Source organism: Chroicocephalus ridibundus, chromosome 1 (genome assembly GCF_963924245.1).
Source record: "Chroicocephalus ridibundus chromosome 1, bChrRid1.1, whole genome shotgun sequence".
NCBI classification, from domain to species: domain Eukaryota; kingdom Metazoa; phylum Chordata; class Aves; order Charadriiformes; family Laridae; genus Chroicocephalus; species Chroicocephalus ridibundus.
The window spans coordinates 124748561-124760911 of NC_086284.1; the positions used below are offsets into that span (position 1 = coordinate 124748561).

At 42.1% G+C, this 12351-nt stretch overlaps 1 protein-coding gene across 1 annotated transcript in view; it reads right to left on the bottom strand.

Annotated features, from left to right (window-relative positions):
* Positions 1–9021: 9021 nt before the first annotated feature.
* ZPLD1 (zona pellucida like domain containing 1) overlaps positions 9022–12351 on the bottom strand; it is a 34141-nt gene continuing 30811 nt past the window's right edge. Inside the window, exons 10-11 of the mRNA XM_063320418.1 lie at positions 11157–11186; positions 9022–9197 (exon numbers count right to left, since the gene is read on the bottom strand). Coding sequence (XP_063176488.1) covers positions 9022–9197; positions 11157–11186 — 206 coding nt within the window. The remainder of the gene's footprint in view (positions 9198–11156; positions 11187–12351) is intronic.

Consider the following 12351-nt stretch of genomic DNA (forward strand, 5'->3'; position numbering starts at 1 on the left):
CAATCACAGAAACAGAAACAAGAAGCGGGATATAAGTCTCTCACCAGATTTCTTCCACCGCAAAACTCATAAAACACTGAGAATAGCAAATAGCCTCGGCAGCATCAGAGCAAACCTGTACAAATCATATGAACAAACAGCTTAGGAAGTACATAAGAGGGATGCCCTCTGAGAACACAAGTATCTTGCTTGCTCTATCTTATTAACCATAGGGGCCCTCATGCTGGATTCACACCCAGGTAAATCAGAGTCTATCATCAGTGACGTTTTTGCACAACTCCAGTCCAAAACAGAACAGACCAAAAAAGCTACTGAAGCACATAGATTTCAGTTTATTTTTAATTATGAGGTAAGTGCAAAAAATATTAGCATAAGGTTTTGCTGTTACTTAACATTCTTTGCTTCCTCTTAATGCCAGTATTTCTTCTCTCCAGTATGATGACAGCAGCAGAACACATTCAATATATTGAGCATCAAGATTTATTTGCTTAAGACTTACCCGGAGGAACAGTAAGTTTGACATTTACCAAAACAAGAACTCATTTTCTAGACTGTTAGTCAGAGTATACTTTCATTACTGTAACCAGAGCTCCCATGTGCCCTATCCCAGGTAAAGAGAAATTGAGAAAGCAACAGCCACCTAGGAGAAGTTTGGCTTAATCACCCCTGCCCCAGGAAGGAGGGCACTGGCACTCAGAACCAGAAACACAGCTGGGGTAGACACAGCTCCCACATGGTCAGGTTAGGCCAGGCTGGCTGGACAGAAGCAGAAGAGTTGCGTTGAAGGCAGGTTGAGGTCAGGAACAAGAGAAGGCAGGTGCCCACCCACCCAGGGAGCATCAAGAATCGTAGTCATGGGACAATACAGAGGCACCAAGGAGTCTTAAAGAAGCAGACAAGGTCAGAATAACATCAGACACCCACTGTGGTGGAAAGCAATACCAGCAATGATGCTCAAGGATTAAGGCTTTGGCTTGAGTAGACGGGATTCAGGGAAAAGGTTAAGAATTAAGGCACAGAGCATGACCTCAATTCAGTCTGTCAGTTCAACTCGGGCATGTCCAGCAAGAGGCTGACCCAGAAGCACTGTCTTCTAAGCTGGCAGACCAGAATCAACGGATTTAATCATGTGACCATCATCTTTTAACTCACTTCCCTGCCTCTTTCAGTAGAAACTAACTTCTTTGGTAAAAGACGTGGGGCTCCATTAGTCAGTAACGTTCTTTTCATGCATTGCTTGAAACTTCCCTAGTTCACTCTTTATCCTGTGCCTTGCAAAATGAGGCTCCATGGAAAATAAGAGCCTTTCCAAGGAAACACACCATGCTTGAACTTAGCTTCTTAGTGCTTTACCTTTGCAACATTAGCCTTCTGTCAGGATTGGGTTTCTGATGTAATTTCCTGATTAAAAAATAAACAAATGAGAAAACCTTCACTCTGTAGCATTGTCATCGTCCCTATAATACTTGATCAGTAGAACATGAACCTTGAAGTGACAGCAACAATCTCTTTCAGTTAAACACATGGAGGAATGGTAGCCACTGCAGGATGATGTGATGACTGGGGAATGGGAAACAGACTTCAACCACGAGCTTCATAGCTACTTGCAGGTGGCAACACTCAGCCTCCTGGGTTGAATCCCAAGTGCTCTTCAACATTTGGAGCAATGATGCAGCAACTGCTCTTGGAACACATTTCTGGGCACACAGAGGCGGCAGTGATTGGGAAAAGCAAGCATGGATTTACCAAGGGTAAAATTGTGTCTGACCAACCTGATAAAATGAATTTTGAATGAATGATTGAGTGCACAGCATGCATCATTCACCTCAACTTCAGCAAGGTCTCCACATGGTCTCCACAGTATTCTTCTACCCCAGTTAGAACATTATGGTCTGGATGGTGAACAGCTAGGTGGTAAAAATTTTGTTGGATGATTGAGTTCAGAGAGTAGTGACTAATAGGTCATTGCCTACGTGGATACTAGCAACAAATGGAGTACTGCAGGAGTCTGCTTGGGACCTGTTCTGTTGAATATCTTTATCAACAACCTGGAGAAGGTGACAGAGCACACTCTTCTCAAGTACGCAGATGACAGCAAATTAGTGGGATCAGTTGATATACTCAAGAGCAGGGCTGCCATTCAGAGGGACCGTGGCAGGCTGGAGGAATGGGCTGACAGGAACCTCATGAAATTCAGCAGGCACAACTGCAAAGTCCTGTACCTGGGTGGGAATAACCCCTGCAATTATATAGTCTGTGGACAGACTGGTTGAGGAGCAGCTCTGCTGAAAAGGACTTGGAGATCTTGGTCAGATCAGGGCTGCACAGGAGCCAGCAGTGGGCCCTGGCAGCAAGGCAGGTCAACAGTCACCTGGGCTGTATGAACAGGAGCATGGTCATTAGATCAAGGGAAGCAATTAGTTATCCCCCACTACTCACCACTTTTGAACCGCATCTAGATACTGTGTCCTTTTTTGTGCCCCCACCCCCCCACCCCCAGAAGAAAGATATCAATAAACTGGGAAAACTCTGGTGGAGGGCCACCAAGATCGTCAGAGGCTGGAGAACTTGGCCTGTGGGGAAGGTCTGAGGGAATGTAGTTTGTTCAGCCTGAAGAGAATTAATACGCTTAAAGAACTTGCAGATCTGAAAAATGCTAAGAAAAGAGAAAGGACCGTCATGAGCTCATGTCAATTCCTCTCTAAAGGATGAAAATTAGAGTAGTGACTGAAGAAGGACCAAGTTCAGAACACATCTGAGTTCAACTAATTTAAGAGCCAAGGCACAAGCCACACCCACACATTTTGCCTGACAGACAAGAAACACCTTTATTAAGTGCAATTAATTTAATAAAGGCTCCCAGAGAGAGGTTCTTATCTGAGCAGTATACCAGGGCAGTCCTCTGCAAGCACTGATAAAAGCTTTTCCCAGCTGACTGTGCTGAGAACACCAAAGTGTCACCGAAGGAAAAAGCCCATTCCTGCTGCAGCAGCGACCTGTACAAGAGGAAAGTACGAGAGTGCTTAAGTTTTCGCTCTGCCCACTCGTGATCTTGTTGCAGGCTCGGTATCAAAGCAGATTTCCCTAGGGCGACACAGTCCTTCCTAGTTTATACTGCAGAGCCTACGTTACGCATTAACTGCCGCTGGGTGCACCAGGCCAAGAACAGACACATAGTTGCCCCATGGATATCATAAAACGTTATCAATTCCTGCCACATAATACATTCACTAGCCTTTGAAGCCCGGGTGCCTGCAGACAGGGAATAAAGCTGTGTCTCTTCCTTGCAACCTGACATCTTGACAGCTCATTCTGCAGGGGCTGCTGCTCTCCCCCTCTCGCTGCTCTGCCTTTGTGGAAGCAAACACAATTATCCAGAGAGAGGGTTACTTGGCGATTTCCCACTAACTCATACACTTCTGTTTGTGTCTTTAATCAGTGTTCCCACCAGAGCAAGTCTGTGTGGGAGTTCACACGTAGTAGAACAAGCTACTCAGCAATATCGGTGTGCAGCAACGTAAACGAAGAGCAAAAGCCTTGCCAAGGCTATGCTCTTGCTGTGCCAAGTTACAAAGCACATGCAGAGCACTACCAGAGTCGGACCCACAGCCCAGGAGGCACCAGGAAACAATGGTGGGGCTGACTGGGAGCAGGTGTCCTGGCCACCCGTTTCGTGGCTCCATCCATACTAGAGTGGTGCCATGACAACGTGTAACCGACCGGTCGGCATTTGGGGGGGACAGAGGGAGGGAAGCCTCGCAGGCATTACTCCATCACATGGCATTGGCTCAGCTGTGCGGCCCCTGACATCCAGAAGCAGGGTGTGACTCTGCAAGCGAGAGCGCAACTGTGAGCACAGGGCCAGTCCTCGCCTGCTGGCAAGTCAGGGGCTCCAGAATCAATGCAAGCCCGTGCAGAATACACACCTGGTGAACGTGCACGCTCGTATGCTCCAAATGAATCGTCCAGTACAGATCCCACGCTGAACTTCTGCCTTTGCATTCATTTGCAATTAACATTTGCATTAACAGGATCATTATTTTTATTCACTATAATCTAGAGAGGAAAAAATAAATCAGGAGTATCTGCTATATAAAATGACCTGTAATCACAGTGATCAATCCAATTCAATAACTCCCCTTCATAAAGTAAAAAAAAAAAAAAATCTGTATTCTAAAAAACATTTTAAAAAAAAAAACACTAAAACTATGCCTGTCCCTCAAAACAGCTGCTGAGCAGACAGGTGTTACCACCTGCTAAGAATAATAAAATTGAATGGAGACAGACCTCAGCTTGACTCAAGAGACAAGGGATCAAAGCGCTGAGGGGAAAACTGTCCTAGGAGCAGATATTGCCTCACCGACTCCGAACAGTACCTGTAATGGACATCATTCGACCTCTCTTTCCTCTTGATGGGAAATACAGTGCACTGCCGGCAGGCACACAAGGCTCTCCCAATCCATTCATGGTTGAAACCATGCTGAAGCAAGCTCTTTTTTATTTTGTTTGAGCAAAACAAGCAAGTTTGATAAATGCACCTCAGAGACCTGGACTCTAAACATAATCAAGCCAGTTCAGGATGTAAACAGAGAAAGGAAGCCTGCTCAGGTTAGGATACTGGAGGTCTGTAACAATCCCCATCTTAAGTGTTCGAAGCACTGGAGATTTCCCTTTTTAGCAGGGGGCTGCAAGTGAACTTGCAAAACATTTGACCGATTGCTAAATGGTATTTCTTGGCTACAAGGACTGGTGTGGATTCTGCTTTAGCACAAAGTACTTTTCACACTACACCATGAAGTGCACAAAAGCAGAGGTTACAAATGTAGTATCAGCATTTGAAACCCGGCTGGCCAGCAACCTTCGTCAGTTTGCCAACAGTAATTAGTTTACCTTCTTCACAAGATAAGTCACTTAAATGAACAGCTTTTCTGCCTTACATTTTTGATTTCACTGTCTCAAGGATGTGCTTCCTAATTGTACAAACATATTCTTTTAAAGACTGGGAAAGAGTTAATTAACTAGTGAATAACAGAAAAGGTGTAAAAAGTTTTCAAAAACGACATTATGGCAAAGAGCTGTGACAGAATCCTGAAACCACCAGTGTATCAAAACCACCAGTCCAGCCACTGATGACTGTGCAGAGCTACTCTCTGCTCTCTCTTCCACCTCCAGCCTACCTCTTTCTTCCTGAAAGGCATGTGAAAGGGCCAAGTTGCACTGAAATAAAACCTAGAGGTAACCTGAGGAAGGACCAATTTGCCACACTTGGACCATTTCCTAGTTTATCACAATACTCCCACCTGTGTCTTCTCCAGATGAAGAGGTGAGTAGTTTAACAGGACAAGGCTGCTTCTTCTGGCATATTTGTGGAGCCCAAGAGATAACAAGAGTAAGAAATACTGCCTGACGAATGAAGTGGGAAATGTGATTTACTTCCAGGTTCCTTTGCCAAGGCCTGTTCCTCAAATATCATCTGAATTTATCTCAAGCACTGGTGCGCATAGCTCCAGTCGGATATATCATTTATTTCTTCCAAAGACAGGAACCCGGGAAGTGTTTTCACCTCTTTATAGATTTATTAAATGCTACTGGATTTAGACCTAAGCTTAAAGTCTCGCTCAGTTTCTTTCCTGACTGCCCCCCAATCTGGGTCACAGACCTGAGAACATTTCAGTACATTGTGCTTACCTGCAGAAATCTGACCTCCATCCAAAAAGAGCATTGAAACACATGTAATGGGCAACCTTAATAGAAGCAACTTTATTAGCAGAGCCACTATTCTTTTAGTAATTCAGTTTCACTTAACACCTGCGAGACCCTCATTATGTATCTGGCCAGAGTTCCTTCATCCAAAGTACAAAGTGTCTTCTTAATTCCATTAAAACTTGTTATCTCGATACCTGCCCACCGTATGTAATTTATGTTTCCAATCTGTTCCCCCTTCCCTCTCACCTAACATCCTGGCCATCAAAAAGCAGGGTGTAACCTTCATGCACACTCACACAACTTCTACCTAACTCCTACCTTCTTGAAATTTATGAGGTCACGAGTTATGGCCTCCACATGTTCCTAGATACATCTATAGTTCCTTCAAAGAAACTGGGATAGGGATGTTTTTACAAATGCAGTCAGTCCTCTCCCTGCTGGAAATATTTGGGCAGCCTGGCTCAAGTTTTCACCTCCGCTGGAAACCATTCATAAAGCATACCCAACGTCAGATCTGCAAATGAATAAGCCTGGTTCTAGACATCATTTTCCACCTGTGACTCTCCATGTCGCCTTACCAAGGAGGAACGGGTATTCATCTTATTTAATGAATGATGGAGACAAATGTATTCAATCCACAGCAAGCTCAGTAATGACTCCTACAAATGACTGGGGGAATTCTGTTCTCTAACTTAACCGGTGTGGGATCACCCTTTGGTACATAATAATTTTCACATGAGGAAAAGTTACACAAAGAACATCATCTTATCTGGTTCTCCACAAAAACAAACTAATACAGAAATTTTAACTAACATAATAAAAACATTTGGCATATTACGTTATTGGATAACAACTCCATGTTTATACTAAGCTAACCCAAGCCTCAAAGAGTTTGGTCAATGAGTCTTTGTTAATTACTGTAACTTACTTTTCTCTCTGTAAAAACAACAAACTGTCTTTCCAGAAATACAGAGAAATTGTAATAGGACAAGTATGATATTATATCAGCAGCTTTTGCTTTTTTGTTGTGTTTTTTTTTGCAACACCATGTGTTGCAAAAAAGTGTGCAACACTTTTCCCCCCTGTGGTCTTAACCAAATTATGTGAGATTTGTATTAGAAAAAGGGTCTCCCTCAGCCTCGCAGACAAAAGGCACGATAGCTTCTAATAGCTGGCAAGTTAAGCTGGGCACATTCACATTAGACATAGTCTTTAAAAAGTACTAAAGATAGCAATTAACTGTTGGAACAACTTACTAAGGATGGTAATGGCTATCTCCACCACTGAAAACTTTCAGCTAAAGCTGCTGGTTATGAAGTAGTAATTACATTAATGGAATTTTTGTGGTTGTCTTTATGAGTAAATTAAAATAGATTATCTGAATTTATTTATCCCCAGACTGTGATATAAATCTCCAGAGTTTATTGCCCTCCTGTAAAGGCCAGTAAAGCTACACTTAACATTAATTTATCCTATATATTGAAAGCTCTTACCAAAATGACTTAAAAAAAATCATGTCCAGTTTTCATCTTTGTAGAATGAGGTCACTGAAAGCACTTACAAAACTGTAACAATTTGACAGGTGGAGGAAAACAGTTCAGACAAAGCATCCATTCTGAAATGTTTCAAATAATTTTATTAAACAATCATGTTTTACATGCCATCAGACCTAACCCCTGAAGTGCAAAAATGTTTTTGAGGTATTAAGACTGGAGGAAAACAGGCACAGTATTGGTTGTTAGGGACACCACACTACAGCACAGTGGACTTTGTGAACAACAGGACTTTATACAGAATTTGCAGAATCAGAGAAAACTGAGAACAAGTCTGTATTTGTCTTTAGTCTTGAGAGCCAAAAAGCCCTGATCGTTAGCCAGTTGTGTCACATCAATGAAAACACAGACACGGTTAACACAGGATGATGATAAATATCAATGAGGTGTTTCTAGGCCAGCATGTACAGTACATGAAACATGAAATTTAATTGCTGTATGTGTGACCAAAATCACAACTGTCTATCCAGTCCAGCTTCATATATGTTGTGTCTACAGTGACCTCTCTACTACCAGCATTTTTGCCTATTCTACACAGCTATGCCACTGCCCTGTGCTCCTGTTTGAGGGCACACGGTCTCTCTCTCTCACTTCAGATGAGTTTGATGTTTAACAGACTAACTAGTCAACAGTACAGTACTGCTTGTGGCCTGTTATCCTTCTAGTTGCCCTCTTCCCCTCATTCATGCAGTGAAGACGACTAATCCACATAGAAAGTCTGCTAAAGAAATAAGCATTGATTTACAACTCTTCATGTAGAAAGGAAAGCCTCATCTGAGAACTGCAAAACTCATGAGGCAAAACTGGCCCTTACAAATTAGAATATTAGTGAGAGTCTTACTCAACTGCCAAATTGTGCTCCAAAAATAATTTTGTATGAGGGAAGTTTGGGCATTACTTGTTCAAGGAACCAAGGGGGAACAGAATGCCTTTCCCCTTGGAGCAGTTCCCAGGGTTAGAATGCGACTAAAGACTGCAGATGTGGCTATTCTGTGCAGAATTAACTTTGCGCCAAACATTAGTTACATTTAAAGCTCTCACTAATTCTTACTCAAGGATCTTGCTGGAAAAAGGTTTTTTTCCACCCCAAGAACTGCAGCATTGTTCCCTGGGACCAACTGCAGTTTGCCCTAAACTATTTGATTTAAAGATACCCAGCCAAATTATGTACTTCACAGGATATCACGACAATTCAATGGAAGATATATCTAAGAAAAATTTCTAAATTAATAATAAGCAAAAGCAACTTATTCTAAGACTCTCTGGGGTTATTTTTAGCCAAGACAGATGAAAACAAGTTCCTCCTGAGACATGATTGTTTTTTTTCAAATTTGTGAAAAATACCATAACAAAAATAGAAGGGATCCTTATCTTAGAAGGTGTTTATGAACTGATGAATGTTTCTGAATGTGTCAGGTTTTGTATAAGAATGGCATACTTGGAAAGGTTCTCACCTTCAGCATCTTCAGCTTTGAGACCTTACTGGGAAGCTGGAGACCCAAGCTCTATTGTCAGCACACCCATGGGCATAATGTCATACAGTCTGATCACAAACACAATTGAGATTCTCATAATTCTCTAGGATTGTTACCAATATCACTGCTGCTTACCTACACAACATCTAGCAAATCGACAAATACAGAATAACTGGAAGAGAAGCTGGATACAGCTGGAGTGTTGCCTCAATATTATTTTTAATGGAATCATATTTCATGGACAGGAAAGGCAACCCCAAATAAAAAGTGCAAGTAAATCATCACTTTCAGTTGAAAACTGGGTTTCGGATGCCACTCAAGATGGAACTGCTGGGCCACTTTCTGTGCAGAAGAGTTAGGGAACATATAAAAAAGAAAATGCTTGTGATTCCTAGGAAGACAACGCCTGAAATCAGTGCGCTGGTGACTGAGTTCAGCTGGAAAGGAGGTCCGTTTGGGTGAGCTGCAAGAAGAACAAAAATGCAGAGGTAAGACCTGGTTACAATCTCTCAGCAGTGCCAAACACATCTGTCTTTCCATTACAACATCCTATATACAGAATAATCACAATGAATGGACTAAAACTGTACTTCAGAATGAACACCCGTCTAGCTTATCTAAGTATACTTTGAAAATAGTTCTTTCAGTATCTATCATGCTGGGGGATAAAGACGGCAAGGATACTTCTAAGGCATAATCCCTCATATGCTAGTGACCAACCTTGACCTGTGCTATTTAAGGCAAGACTGTAATCACCCAAGAAATACCAAGGCAGAGGTAATAAGGATTTGTCAGCTAATCAACTTACCAAAAGGATTTCTTCCCTGATATCATTATCCACATCTCAATTCAAAGCGTATATAAATCCTCAGCAGCCATATCTGGCACCAGATATCTGAACTACTCTAAGCTTATCTGTACCATCTGTACCACTTCACAGAAGGCTTCTTAACGTGTTTATGAATTCTCAGGTAGAAGTGGTAACACATTTACTTATTTAGTGTAGCTCAACAAGCTGTTCATGGACCTGGATACTGGAATACACACATCCAGCCTTTACCATCTTTTCCAGCAGGAAGGGAAAAAAAAAAAAAAAAATTTGAGTGGTACGTGCTACCCAAAGCATCGATGTGTGTTTGCCATCACCAGTGCTGGAAAGTGAGATGAAATGACAACACAACTTCTATGTGGCAAACCAGACTGCTCCTCCCAGAAGGAGCCACCTGCCCTCAATACCATCAATCCCTCCTGCTTCACCAAAGCCAAAAAAAAGTCAGCTCTGTTGATCAGGTTGCCCTCCCCTACTCAACACTGTGCTGCCTTCTGACCCAACTTGTCTTCTCTCCACTACAGTAGTAATCCCACCTTGCTCTACCTCTACGCTCTCCACTGGGATAGCAACAGGCACAGAAAAGGCTGTTCTGGGACGGAAAGAGAGGGCTGCTGCTTTCCTTGGATGGGAAGAAAAGGTAGCAGTTATTAACACAGCAAGCTGTGTGCAGCAAATGGAGAATTTGCTTTTTATCATTATTATTATTTTAATAATATCCATTGTTAGGAACACACCAGGGAGCAATTCATTACAGGGTGAACTTTGTTTCCATGCCAGGAAAGAAAGCTAGCTGCTTTTTATGTGGTCTAAAAATCAAGAAAAGAAGGCAACAAATAGTATTAGAGTTCAGAGGACAAGATAGGTTGCTCGTGCCACTCGATTCTTTTATGAACAAATAAGAGGTGGAACAGCCCAATGGACCACTTGTGGTTACCTTGACCATCCTTTCTTAGCCATTAGCTAGCTACTCCTTGTTACCAGCAGAGAACAGTAACAGACCGGCTGAAACAAGTCCTGCAAGTGCCCAAAGGTGAAGCACTCTAAAACTTAAGACACCTGATCTCCCTGCAGCCTATTTCCTTCATGGCCCTAGTAGACCACAAGTTCTATCCCAGCTTCTCCATAGGCTTTTTGCATGGTTAAGTGCCAGGAGAACAGGAGCTGAAGCAGAGCTCTTCTGACTTTGAGCTGTGAACTGAGCTGGACTGCACCATAACAACCATTTTGCTGCTATACTCCTGCATAACATGAACAGATTTTACTGCTTAAGTACGATTTTGCATCTGGCAGTTGCAATGTTGCCTCACCCTCATGTGTCATAGCAGCAGATTTTAATTTCAATTCCATCATTGGAATTAGAAGTTGCTATCTTGGTGGGGCTGGGTACACAAATTAAACTGAGCATTCCAGATTCACCAATTGCTTGCTTTATAGCATGTCAGTATTGACTCATTTAAGTGACAAAAAGCCGCCAAAAAGAAAAAAACTAAAACACTCCAGCTCAGCACATAGAGCTCAATCAAAATGGCTATCTCAGTTCTGTCTCACTCAAACCCTCTTGTATGTTTCTTCAAAGTCTGATGAACTTACCAAGCTGTGAATTGTTTGTTGGCGTCTCATCTGTATAAAAAAAAGCAGGATGCATTATAGTTTACAAATACCTCTGCCTACCTTCCCCTCTCCTTGCAACACAAAAGCCAATAGTCCTAGCTTTATTTTCAAAGCACATCAGCTATACTTGCAACATTGACTAGCAGCTTCTAACATCTCTGGCAGAATAAGGACAACAACATTAATTACATGATATTGTTTCATTTTTAATGCGAGCACACCAATATGAAGTTAATTAGTATTTGGGGGGGGGGGGGGGGGGGAACCAAACAAAACAATACACCACACAACAAAAGAACCACACACCTTGATTTCTTAATTGAAAATGTGGCCAGTTCTATTCTGTCCCTCAATGAAAATACAACCATAAGCACAGTATTATACACTATTCCCTTCAATGTTAATCATATTACAAGAAGATCTCTATAGGAAAAAGAAAATTAACCTGAGTTTTTCCAAGGAAAAGCACAACAGTGTCCATAAATTATTACAAAAATGCCCTCTCCCCATGCTCACTTTTCTCTTGAAAGTTACACAGTGGCATTATATTCAAGGAAACATTTGCATTTTTTCTTCAATTTTTACTTGCTTACAATTGTCCATCTCAGAACTACGTTTCTTGTCACTGTTTTTGCTTTTTTGTGCAACTTGTAAGCACAGCTCACGTATACATTTGTTTTGAGCAGCTGTCTTCTAAGTTTAAGTGAGTCATCCATCAAAAGCTACACAATTTCACCTTCAGAAGTAGGTGCCTGCTTTGTTCCTGTACACAGAGACTAAAGCACTTTCTGCTGTCTTTGTCTCCTGTAATGACTTATTTTAGATTAACAAACAAGAATAAAGTTTCTCTGAAAAAGAACAAAATGTTAGAAATACATAGAAGGACCATTACTCATTTGCGGTAGTACTATTTAGTTCCTATCAAGGTAGCTGCATAAACAGTTCTGTTACCAGAACAACTGGTGACTAGACTAACAGGGAGACCTGGCTAACTCAAGGCGCCTCTGCAGACACCAATGTGCACAGGAACAGTGGCGAGCTAGATGTACCACCGACCTAAATGAGGGGAGTGAGGGGTTGCACATCCATGCAACTGCAGATCTAACACTGGAGTACCTACTAGGGTGGGTCAGGTGCAGTAGGTATGATGGGCTCTGTACAAATGTATCTAAAT